Below are 13041 nucleotides of genomic sequence, written 5' to 3' on the forward strand. Positions count from 1 at the left end.
GGTTGCCTTTTTTGGGTGAAGGTTGCATTTTACTCCCTGTGTTCTCCTTCTTGCTCCTTTGTTCATAGCTGTGAATATTATTCTGAACAGTTGTTTAGCTGATTTCCACCAAATGCATGCTGGGATAGGCTCCAGCCCTGCTGCGACCCATAGCTGGACAGCATGTTTTCATTTTCTTGTCACAGAGCTGTAACATTAAATACAACATGTGCTCCCAGGATGACATCACTTAGGGGGCAAATATGTTCTCATTAACCTACAACTTTAAAATAAAATTAATTTGGACAGTACTACTTTGGGGTGTGTGTGAGATTGCATACTAAATAAATAGAATCAATGTTTAGCTAGGCACTAACATTGTGTACTGTGAGCTTTTGTGTGTGTGTGTGTGTGTGTGTGTGTGTGTGTGTGTGTGTGTGTGTGTGTGTGTGTGTGTGTGTGTGTGTGTGTGTGTGTGTGTGTGTGTGTGTGTGTGTGTGTGTGTGTGTGTGTGTGTGTGTGTGTGTGTGTGTCTGCGGTTTGGTTTAGAGGTGGACGTGCATGACAGTAACTTCAAAAGACTGAGGTATCAGATTCAGACATGGGCTGCTTTGCTTGGGCTGACAAACGAGGAGCTGTTGTGTGAGAAGCAAAGGAATTTACAGCATCTACCTTTCATCTACACAGGTGGGCCGGTGTGTGTGTGTGTGTGTGTGTGTGTGTGTGTGTGTGTGTGTGTGTGTGTGTGTGTGTGCGTGTACATGTGTGCATATTTGTGTATCAGGAGGCAAGGGGGTGTATATAAGTGTATGCGTGTGAGTATGTAGTTTGTTTTGTGTTTGAGACTAGTAGTGATATTTGTGCCAATGTAAGTGGGTATGCTTGTGTGTGTGTGTGTGTGTGTGTGTGTGTGTGTGTGTGTGTGTGTGTGTGTGTGTGTTTCTGCATTCACAATGGCGGAGATTTAGACAGACAAGTCACAACAATGATCCAGGAAGCCATTGATCCCAGACACTTTCCAGGTGGTTCAACGCTCCAGTTCAGTGGATTCAGTGTAAATTCATTGTTCATGAAGTGGGGACATTTTAAACTCTGCAGTAAAAAAACACATATTGCCAAATGTTTGCATCCAACAAAGTAATAAGAAATCTTATCAAACAAGCAGGAATGTGACAGTGTGTAAGGTAACACATTTTGAGGGATTATTTCCTAAACCTTGTGGGTCTTTCAGTGGGTGTCAGGTGACTGACAGGAAGCAGTGTTGCACAATATAGAAACACTCACCTCAGGCATGATGGAATAACAATAAAACACAAACTAAAAGCAATCTAATTCTATCCTGCAATGAATTATCAATTTAATTATGATCTATCTACATTATAATAATGATAGGGCTTAGGCAATACCCATCATGTTATACAAAAGAGTCAGCAAATGGCTTCTTAGGTTTTTACAATAATCCTGACTGTGTCATGCTATCGAGTCTTCTGACTGCACTTAACAAAGCCCTGCTAGCAATAATTTGGTGTTCATCACAACCCACAATATGCCAATAGACAAACATGTCAAATCTGGTATTTATGTAGCTATAAGAACAGTGGGGGGGGCTGAAAATATAAATATGAAATGTATCCTGATGGTGGAGTTAGAGGAGGTTGGCATTTTATGCCTGAGAGTGGCGCTAGAGTCAAGTTAACAGAGTGAAATGGTTAATTCTCTGGTGACTATGAATGCCAGCGGCAAACTTTTAGAGAAATCCAACTTTACATTTGGAGACAACTTGGTATGGGTCAAAGTGTTAGTTGCGGGAAAACATTTGATTGATAGTAGCACTTGACAAAAGGTCAAAGATGTTACCAGGATCATCCTCTGGGGACCATGCAAAACCTCCATATCAGTTGTCAAAGATAGAATGTTCTGTAGGAAAGATACAGATGAATGGACTAACTGACATTGTCATCTTGGGTGTCTGGGTGCTAGTTGGGGGACATATAGACATATAATTAATTAATAATTAAATAATAATATTTTATACTTTAGTAACCCCGCAATTACAATTACAATGTTGGGGGTTCGGTGCCTGGCTCAAGAGCACCTTGGCAGTGCCCAGGAGGTGAACTTGCACCTCTCCAGCTACAAGTCCACCACCATACTTTGGTCCGTATGGGGACTTGAACCAGCAACCCTCTGGTTCCTCGCTCAAGAGCACCTTGGCAGTGGCCAGGAGGTGAACATGCACCTCTCCAGCTACCAGTCCACCACCTTACTTTGGTTCCGTATGGGGACCACCAGCCCTCGGTTCCCAACCCAACGCCCTACTGACTGAGCTACTGATCATGTCTGTTAATTAAACCATTTTTGAATATTTGTGGATCAAATTCAGGCAGAGACTTGCTCAAACGGCCTGCATGAGAGCTGAATTTTAGATGAAATCTTCTTGGATATAATTAGCATCTCATGAGTTCAGTTTAAATTATGGCTGATGTACAAAAAATGAACCAGGCATTGTACACCGAATGTAATAGGTTACATATGACTAAGTTACAGTTTCATATTCTTAAACGGTTTTGATACATTAGGGGATTCATAATCAATGCTGATTTCAGAAATTCTGAAAGTTGATTTTTGGTAACCTTTGTGAAGTGGGTAAAACAGTTTTTAATCTAAAACTCATTCTCCATTGTGTGTTTAATGTATAATAGCATGTATCAATGACCCAATGTCTATCAAGGATATCCTTTCAATCTTGTGCAGTAATACCTTTATAATGACGGCCTACTGATTGTCACATGTGCATATGTGATTTGTCCTGTATAACTTCTCTTGACTAGAAATAATTGTGTTTTTCCATGATTAATGAGGCTGAAAGATCCTAATAAGAGTCTTGAGTATCTAGCCAATTTCATTGTTTCAATGAGATGAAGGCCTACAAATAAATTCGTATTTGATACAGGGATACTTCTGGGTTTAAAATATCAACATACTGAAATCCAACCTTTTGTTTGACACCTTAACAATGCATAATAGAGTAGGCCTATTTAACCACTATGTTTAACCAGTAAACACAACGTCAGTTTGTAATTTAGCTTGTCTGCATTTGTGACAGTCCTGACCCTCTATCTTTGCAGGGTCACAGGTAAACACAAACAAACCCACAGCTCAAAAAAGAAACTGGCAAAGACCACAGAAACACTTTTTCAATTCAATTTATTTTGTTAGTTAAATTTCTATAGCAGGTGAGGGAACATAACGGTCACACAAGGGTTTTCTTGAGCATAGTTTTCAGAAGTCACAGTGTTTTAGACATGGACAAGAACATAAAAAAAAGACAATGAAGAAGGAAGGGTCAAGAGGAAATGTAAAAACAAGGTGTTACAGTGACACAGTCCTACACACCTTCTCCCTTCATCGTCCTTCAACTGCCCCCTTTTTCTCCACCAAAAAAAAAAAGGCCTCTGCTCTAAAGTGTTGTCAATCCCTCACTCCCACGACCCCCCCCCCCCCCCCCCTCCCCCATCCCAAAATGCAAACAAACAAAAACAAACTCGGCAACAAATAGATATATTTATATATAATATATATATTCACTCTTTAAAAATAGAACTTCAGTCTAGATACTAACATCTGTACAAACTACAAAAATAAAATTTTAATATAAATAATTTATATGGCATGACATTAACGTTTTCTTTTTTGAAATAAACTACAAACCAATGCAGGAGCTCCCCCCCCCCCTCCCTTTTAAACTTCTCACCACTGTCTGACAACACCTGCTGGCGGTCTACGGTCTGATCAAACTGTAAATGGTGCTTTGCTCATTCTGCTTTAGTATTCACAACTGCACAGTAGCTACTCAACTTTTCTTTCATATGGACAAAAGAAACCAGAGCTGCCACTTAAAAAAATGAAATGAAAAAATAGATCCGCAAGTTTTTCCCTGCAATTTAACCCGGCAGTGATGAGACCAATACTGAACAACAACAACAATGGAAACTTTGTAAAGCAAATTACATGAACATCCTAAGAATGAAAGAAAATGTAATGTGGCATATATGAGGTTTATATTAGTAAGAAGAGTGAGACATTAGAAAGTGAGTCAGAGCAGGTTGGAGCATTATAAAGACTGAACCAGTTTACACAATGTAATATTTGCACAGGGTCGAAACAGAGCGTGTTACAACTCTAAAGCAGCCAGCAAAATAAAAATAATATAATAAAATCACTCCCTTTGCATTGGATTTTATAATTCCCTTTCAAAATAATACAAGAAGGTGAACAACTGTCAAACACTAAGTGACAAATGTTAATTCACCCACTGTAGAGCTTACAATAACTGCAGAAGAAAACAAATCTTATCACAGCTCCTTCAAGTAGTTTAAAACTGCAGAAGACGTTGGGACACTCAGACAAAGATTTAACATGAAAAATGAGTTAGGTGTGACTCTGTCAGCATGCCGGCAGTCAACCATTCAACAATATTCAGATAGATGGACAGATAATGGTGCTAACTGACAAACGTCAGTCTACTACTGCTTCTTGACAAACATTCTGTGTCTGGACGAGACAAAACATATATACACCAAAGCAAGGACATAATACTGAGCGCTGAATGCTGTGATGACAAGGATAAGGAGACAAATTGAAGGCACGACGGTTTCTACTGTTAAGAAAACAGTATCTGCTGTGTAATTCTCTGCTTTTTTATCTTTCTTTTTTTTCTTCTTCTCTACAGTGCACACTGTGACAGGGAGTATCTATAATTAAACTACAACAGAGAGTGTTTCAGATGCAGAATATCTCACAGTAAAACACTGTGTTAACCAGAGGGGGAAGAGGGGGTACTGCATTTTTTAAGGTAAATCACTTAAAATGTTGTAGTGTGTAGCAGCAAAAAAGGAGAACATAATACAAATAGAAATAAAAACACTGACCATGTATGTTCAATAGCCTAATATCTTAATAACATCTCACTTTTTCTGGACACTTTTTACATATAGCACATTTCTTATTCTATACACTGTGGGGGGAAAAACAATCAACCGCCCCACAACAAAAATAATCTTTTACATCTGAACTTTTACACAAGAGTATACCCAAGTTATACAGTACTCTTTTAAATAGCTTCCTTCTTGTTTAGTATTAAAATATATACTCATAGATTTATATAATTCTTAAAACGTCATTTTCTCTTAATATGTCCTTGAAATAAATCCTCTCCTTTTTGTGTGAAGTCTATGTACAGTTGAGAGTTCAATACGTGATGTGACGCCATGTGAGGCGCCAAGGTGCTCTGGAGAAGCAGCCAGAGACTCGAAGAGAGAAGGCAGGGTGTGTCAGACAGTCTAGCAATCTTTGGCTGCCTGGATCCTCAACCCACCTACAGCAGAAAAACAGAGACAAGAGAAAAGGGTCAGACATTGCTAAACGGGCATTTAAAGAAAGAGAAATGAAGGCTAGAAAGAATGGAAATCTGATTAGAAAACTACATGTATTCCTTGATTTGTTCTTAGGTTAAATGTCAGCTCTCAATATGAATTTTTAGAAGATTAAAAGGAAGGTCAATCTGAGATTGACTGGTTACGAACTCACCTTGTGTCTTGCCGAGTTGATGCTCTGTCTGGCTCTGTGTTGCTTCCAAGTCCTGGAGCTCTAAAGAGTCTCTCTTACATGAAGAAAAGTTTGTTTTGTCACCAGTCCTCTTAGCAGCCTCAAAACAGTCCGACTCACTGTCCGTGTCAAAACTTTCATGCATGTAGCCTTGGTATGCCGCCCCAGGCAAGGTTGGATGCACAGCGACCGTCACAGAGGCTGTAGCCGTTACCATGGTAACAGGTCCCCCTGTGCAGCCCGTCGGCAGGGCAGAGTTGCTATTGCTATAGCTCGGCCCTTTAGTCCTGTTTGGCTGAGGCCCTCTGGCATTCTGCAGCCTGGGGCCACTTTGATAAGTCCTCCCAGGGAAGTTAGCTCTGTCGCTGGGTAAGTGTTGTGCCTGGAGCCTCTGGAGGCCCGGCTGCTGCTTGTTTCCATCCCAACATGTAACCTGGGAGCCGAGAGGTGACTGTGCGTTATGGGAGGATTCATTTAATGGTTCTATCCTTCCACCAGTGCCTGTTGCATTTTCTCTGAATGGCTTCACCACCTATAACAAATAACGTTTCATTGTTTTCATTGAAAAACACAAATTTGAAGAACATTTGAACATACAGGAAGGGTTTCAATCTTATCAGTGTGGTCATGCTGCGTACCGTAAGCTTGGGGAAGCTGGGATTCTTGCTGGCTTCCAGCAGTATGTGAGATGTTGCAGGTGGAATGCTGGTCTGCGATGCTATGTACGCGCCCTGGTCACAGTACTTATAATCCTCCTCCCCGATCCCTGACGTGGTGGTCATCTCCGAGTAATACTCAGAGTCCGACGACTCCGAAAAAGCCTGTTGACGAGACGACCGTGGGTTGTGGTGGCCTGTGTAGTACCCATGGTGAGTCATGGGTGGAGGCAGTGGGGGTTCAGGGGAAGGCGTCGGCAGGCGGCTGGCATTGTCAACCGGGGTGACCTCAGCTGGAGGGCCCATCATGGACAGGAGGACTGGCAGGAGAACCAAGCCATTCAGCATCCCCAATACAGTGAGGATAGCCAACACAGCAAAGAAATACCTGAACAATGGAGAGATGAGGTATACGTTAGTTTGAACAGGAACCTAAAGAAGATACAGTTAGTGCGAGGAAGAACCAGTTTCTAATTCAAACTAGTTAGTGGTATCTCTTTTCCTGTTTGAAGAAATAAGAACTTTCTTGTTAGCTGGTAGCGACTGCTAATTGTTAACTAAGTTGGACTTTAGTTAGGCTAGGCTAGTTAGGTTTGGCTATACCAAAGCACCTCTGTGTTTAGAATGAACAGGTCTGCCTGACACTTCTCTTCTGGCCTATTGCCTGCATCAGCTAGATCACACACACACACACACACACACACACACACACACACACACACACACACACACACACACACACACACACACACACACACACACACACACACACACACACACACACACACACACAAATGGACAAGACCACAGTGGTCTGATGTTTTGTATGGACAAGAACACACAAACACACACATGCCCGTGCACAACCCCAAACACACATAAACATACTGTAGTTGGCACATGAGGAAGGGAAGTAGCTCAGGGGAAGAAGTCAGGGAAAGCCCAGTGTTTGTGTATCAAAGGCAGGGAGGGCAAATCTGATTCCCAGCTCAGTCCAACTAAAACATGCTTTGATGCCTCTACTGCTGCTGCTACAAGACTTTCTCTCGCTCTGTTTTTCACTCACACTGTGTGCATTTGTGTGTGTGTGTGTGTGTGTGTGTGTGTGTGTGTGTGTGTGTGCGCGCGTGCTTCTCAGTGGAGCTCTGAGGAGGCCAAGGGTGGAGGCAGGCCACAAGAAAGAGCTTCCCAAGAAAATTAGAGAGGACTCCACTTAAACACTAACAGAAAGCAGAGCGAGAGAGAGACAGTGAGATGCTAACCACTAGCCAGACTTAAAGAGGTAAAATAAAGGGGGAGGAAAAAAATGATTGTTGGAATGAAAAAAAGAAAAGCCAACAAGGACAGGGATAATAGCTGCATGGTGTTCGGGAAATATGCTTCTCTCCTCGGAATGGACTACTGCAATGATTATTACTACTACTTTAATTGACAAAGATCACTCTTCAGGAAAAAAGTTCCTGGTTTGCATATTGGGTGTTATCCACACCAATGTCAGCCCCCCCACTCTCGCTGACATATTTTCTTCTTTAACCTGTCCATAAAGCATGTCATCCTAACCACTTTTGACAAAACACTTGAGTGAGATATTTTCAATTTCTTGCTGTGTGCTCAAGCCAACGACACCACATGCAGATATTTAATCTGTACGCTTTATTGAATTAAAGCATGGACGCTAACATCACAAATAGGTTGTCATCCTTTCCGGCACAGCATTGGCCTCCACTCTTTAGCTCACTTGCTTATTTCACTACAAAATAACTTCTTTACATGGTGAAAAAAAGAGAAAAGTGAGACAGAAAGAAAGAGAGTGAGACGTTGGTGGGACCTCCAACAGTGTCTCACTGTTAGGAATTCTGTTGTTTATATAAACTGTAATCTTTTCCATTCTTTGTCAGGGCCTGAGGAGCCATGTGTATGTGTATGTGTGTGTGAGAGAAAGAGAGCGTAAGTGTTTACATGCCTGTACATATGTGCATTTCTCCTTGTGTGTGTATGTGTGCACTCATATGTGCCGCGCATGTGTGTGCATGAGAGAGAGGACTCTGAGCCGAGCTGAATTAGGCCTGCTGTTTATTCAGTGCATTACAAGGCCAGGAGATGTTTACAGCAGTATATTTATGCTACTCCCCAGCTAGCCAGCTCTGGCTTGCCCCATTCACCCGACGACAGCTACAGCTACAGCTAAACAAGACCTCCAACAGAGATACTAAACCTTTCTGTCCCTCTCCCCCTGAAAATTATCTAGCACAGAACCATGGGAGAAAAGAAAAAAAACAACATGCTGAAAATGCTCTCTCTGACTTCCTTCTTTCCAGTCCTACTTCCCATTTCCTCTCAATTTCTCTTTCCTATTTCCACCTCTTTATCTTTCCAATCCGACATTGTAGAGGATCCGTTAATCTACCCACCCACCAGGACTTCATATCCTTGCAAGGAAGCCACCCTCAGACTATTTCTCCTCCTCTCTCTCCGCTTCTGTCACTGTTTCTGCAGAAAAACTGTGCTTTTTATGTCATGGAGGCCTGTTGCAGTCTGTGAGCTCAAGGTTGTGGTTTGGGGTTTGGGCCTAGACCACATTTGGCTGAAAAACATCGAGCTATTCGCCTTTTTTCCACTCTGACCATAAAACAGTGGTAGAAAACACATGCACACATAAAGCGTACACATAATTTACATGCATGCAAGCACGCACGCACGCGCACGCACATACACACACACACACACACACACACACACACACACACACACACACACACACACACACACACAGAGGGAAGTGATGTCTCTTGGTGGGCTTCAGACCATCTGACTGGCTGACCAGTTCAAATTTAGCTCCACTTTAGCACCCAACTAGGAGGGACAGAATGCCAAACGGATGATAAGAATTTTTACAGATTGCCTCTTGTATGTGTGTGTGAAAGAGAGAGAGAGAGAGAGAGAGAGAGAGAGAGAGAGAGAGAGAGAGAGAGAGGGAGACATCACCCAGTGGGTAGCAGAAGACTTCCATGTTTACGAGCAGCTGCTACACACCCTTGATGTTTTCCCCATTTGTTGTGCTCTGACGTTAGGGAGATGGGTGTGTGCGTACCCAGAGTGACAGAACCAGGTGCATATTTTCACTGTGTGTGTGTGTGCATAAATAGGGGTATAACATTTCCACCTGCACGCAACCGTGACCCCCCACAAGGCTTCCTCCTGTCCCCAAGTGAGGCTAGACAACTGGCTCCACACACACACACACACACACACACACACACACACACACACACACACACACACACACACACACACACACCAATGGCGTACAACCAAAACACTGCTACTTCTGAAGGTAACAAATGGACTGTGGAGGGTGCAGACACCATCGCTGTGTGAGTGAATACTGTCACTCTCTCACACAGAAGCACAAAGTTAGCACATACATCACCACACACACATACACACAGATGCAGCACACACAGCGTCTCACCTCATGATGAAGTCAAACTCTGACCCTGCCAGCATGAGAACGCCCAGCAGCGTGGAGATCGCTCCGTCGACCACCGGGGCAAACATGTGCTCCAGAGCCACTGCCGAGCGCATGTTTCTGTTGCCAATCGCTGTCAGGAAGCCCTGTGGCGGAGGGGAGGAGAAATGAGTTGAAAATCTTACCTATCACACAAAACTTGTGCTTGCGGCGAGGCTTGGCATTCCTGCATTTGGTTTTTGTTGGGAATCACAACGCTACACTACAAGACAGTACACTATGCTAAAAAGCTGCCAGCATAAACTAGGCAGCCAAAAGTTTCCTTGTAAATCTTTAATGACACCTATTTTACCTGTTCCACTTTGCAATTCAGGCATTGAGCCAGGAGTCTATGCTTTGCACTGATTTTAAAACAAATGTTTGCAATGCAGCTTATTGCTTTTTTAAAAATGTCAATTACAAATCCTTGTATCGAGACAAATACATTTAATCAATAATAAAAAAATACAAAATATTACTGGTTAAATGTAATTTTTCCCTGAGGTAGGCAAATAGTATGGTCATATGTCAAAATCTGTAGTAGGTATTTAACATTTAGACCAAAGCATCAGGTTTCGAGTAAAGTAGGTGTTTAAGTGTAGGAGCTTAGGCCCCCTAACAGTTAATCCATGTGTGTTCTCTTGCTTTGTGCTCAGTCTTGACTTACCAGTGCGATGTGAACGGTGAACTCCACTCCAATGCCCACAGAGGCGATCAGAATGACTACAGGGATGGCGCTCAGCTTGATGCCAATCAGACCCATGATGCCAAACAACTCCACCGTCATCATGGCCAAGATAAACACCTGAAATAAAGCCATGGAAAGAAAGCGTTACAAAGTGAATCATTTCTAACTGCCAGTATTTGAGAAACAGTGGGATGATTAGCAAACAAAAATAAAAGCATGTTAACAATAAAAATGCCTTCCTTAGTGACTGAGTTGAGCCCTTTTGCCTCTTCACCCCACACAATGTTTGACCCTGTGCTCAGGGTCTCAACCACATGGCATCAAATTACCCACCCTGAGGCTAATACCTTCCCCTCCTCCCTCCCTCATTCTCTTTCTCCTCTTCCTTCTCAGAGGTTGTGGAAATGATTGACAGCGCCTGAGACAACAGAGTGAGGGCACTCGGTCACTATCAGAACACCATAAACATCTGTTTGGATTTGTGGAAAACAAATGATCTTGTTTTTCACGAGATAGCAGCCTGTTTGTTTATTTTATTGTTTCCGATATTTTAATGCAACATCTTGCAGTGTAATTCAGTGTTTCGGTTTACTAATGTCTTAATAGTAAAAGTGCGATATTACTGTAAACCGCAATGCAAACAACAACAACAACCAGTCTTAGAAAAGAAGGAGGAGAAAACGGTTCCTGGCCAACAGGAGCTTTTGATCCCAGCAGGCACTCCGAGCTGGGGCACGGTTAAATTGGAAATGATAAAAGCTGTTTTACTGCTCGACCACATACGGTGAAACCTTCACAGGCAGGCTGAAACCGTACATGCATGTAGCTGTGCCTCTCTCTCTGTCTGAAGAGTCTGTGTTATGTCGCTGTCTCAATCAGTGCTGCTACGGACCCCTACTTAAATTAAACACATTCCAACTGAAACTGGCACTGTTGTTGTGCTACACTGCAGCCCCCCCAGTGGTCAGGGATATGTGGATTCGTGTATGTGTGTCCGTTTGGGGGGCCCTTAAGGACCACCGGTCCCACCAGCTTGTGTGTGAAATGTTTTCCAATCGCTGAGCACTCAGACTGTCTCTCTCTCTCTCTCTCTCTCTCTCTCTCTCTCTCTCTCTCTCACACACACACACACACACACACACACACACACACACACACACACACACACACACACCCCTGATGGATGGGTTGAGCAGGCCAAGGTCGCAACTGAGCAGATCTGTCCTGTCCCAAAGTCTCTCCCTCTCCCTCTGACAAAAGCAGTGAGGGAGTTGGAGGTAGAGGCTTCAGGAGGGCAAAGCCTTTCTTGCTCCTTTGCATTTCCTTTTCTAAGGCCGGCCCAGCCTACATTAGAATGACAAAGGTCCCCGTGTGTGTGTGTGTGTGTGTGTGTGTGTGTGTGTGTGTGTGTGTGCGTGCGTACGTGCGTGCGTATTGGCCCTCCACAGAGAAAAAGGGGCCCCCTAGACAGTGTTATTGAGCTGTGCTGAGAAGGGTGAGAAGAAAGTGAGAGCAGGAAGGGGCTAATGATGTTGTTGAGGTAGCATGAGGTAGAGAATGTAGGAGCAATAGGACGGATGAGGATGAGGAAGAGGTATGATGAAGAGTTGATTACTGATTGCTTGCTTACAATGATGCCGGCAGTCCAGGGGTTGAGCAGGAGAATCGCACAGACCAGGAAGGTACAGGCCAGCACCACGCTGATTGCCAGCAGGAACCAGTGTCTGAGGCCAATGTACTGCTCCCAGAACAGGAACGGGTATCCGTTAGGGTAGTTTAACACGCCCTTGCGACTAAACTCATCGCAGATGGAGCGCACACTCTCGATGGCCTCCACAAAGTCGCTGGCCTGGCGAAGGCCGTTCAGGTAGAAGGGGAACTGGGCAAACTCCAGGGGCTCTGCAGCTGGGACTGCAAGAAAAGAAAAGATAAAAGGTGAGATTTGAGATCATTTGCTGTTTGTACTGCATGGTATTTTCAGGTGTATCCACTCTCGCCTAAATAATGCGTTACCATAAGATACTTACTGCGCAGATTCTCCCCTGTAGTGTCATACTTGTCGTGAATCCACTCTCTAGGATGGGGGTAGAAATTGGCCTGGGAGGCAGCATAGCCCAGAGGATCATTACTGACCCAGACTGTCAGGTAAATGTAAAACACCTCTGCCGGGATCAAACCCTCTGCATCCACCAGCCGACGAGAAGTCAGCTAGAGAGATTAAAAAAATTCTAAAATTGAATGGCCATTCATGTGTCATGAGTTTTTGTCAGAACAAATGGTAAAAAAGATGGCTGATAAGGTAGTTCTCCACAATGCCACACAGAGTTGTGTGAATGAATGATGATTCTGTTTTAAAGTATTTTGTGTAGTTCTTTGTAGACATACCTGGCTGTAGTTAAAAGGCTCTTTCTTGGAGCCGGTCTGGATGAGGAGCTTGTACGCTAGCGCTCCGTCTTCTGTGCCGTTACGATAGCTGTCAGAGGTAATCCTGCCTGCCTGCCAGTCAGCATCAAAAGCAGCCTGAAGACCTGCGTGTCAGGTAAGACACACAGAAAAGAAGAGAAACGATTAATGTGGTTGTCATTTATATATTATGATTTATA

General features: G+C 43.4%; 1 protein-coding gene across 1 annotated transcript in view; it reads right to left on the minus strand.

Annotated features, from left to right (window-relative positions):
- Positions 1 to 3499: 3499 nt before the first annotated feature.
- Positions 3500 to 13041, minus strand: part of ptch2 (patched 2) — a 30204-nt gene continuing 20662 nt past the window's right edge. The window contains exons 16-23 of the mRNA XM_078263764.1: positions 12824 to 12966; positions 12466 to 12646; positions 12069 to 12349; positions 10418 to 10555; positions 9715 to 9857; positions 6225 to 6630; positions 5569 to 6118; positions 3500 to 5356 (exon numbers count right to left, since the gene is read on the minus strand). Of these exons, the coding sequence (XP_078119890.1) occupies positions 5322 to 5356; positions 5569 to 6118; positions 6225 to 6630; positions 9715 to 9857; positions 10418 to 10555; positions 12069 to 12349; positions 12466 to 12646; positions 12824 to 12966 (1877 nt within the window). The 3' untranslated portion in view covers positions 3500 to 5321. The remainder of the gene's footprint in view (positions 5357 to 5568; positions 6119 to 6224; positions 6631 to 9714; positions 9858 to 10417; positions 10556 to 12068; positions 12350 to 12465; positions 12647 to 12823; positions 12967 to 13041) is intronic.

Source organism: Sander vitreus, chromosome 12, assembly GCF_031162955.1.
Source record: "Sander vitreus isolate 19-12246 chromosome 12, sanVit1, whole genome shotgun sequence".
Taxonomy (NCBI): Eukaryota; Metazoa; Chordata; class Actinopteri; order Perciformes; family Percidae; genus Sander; species Sander vitreus.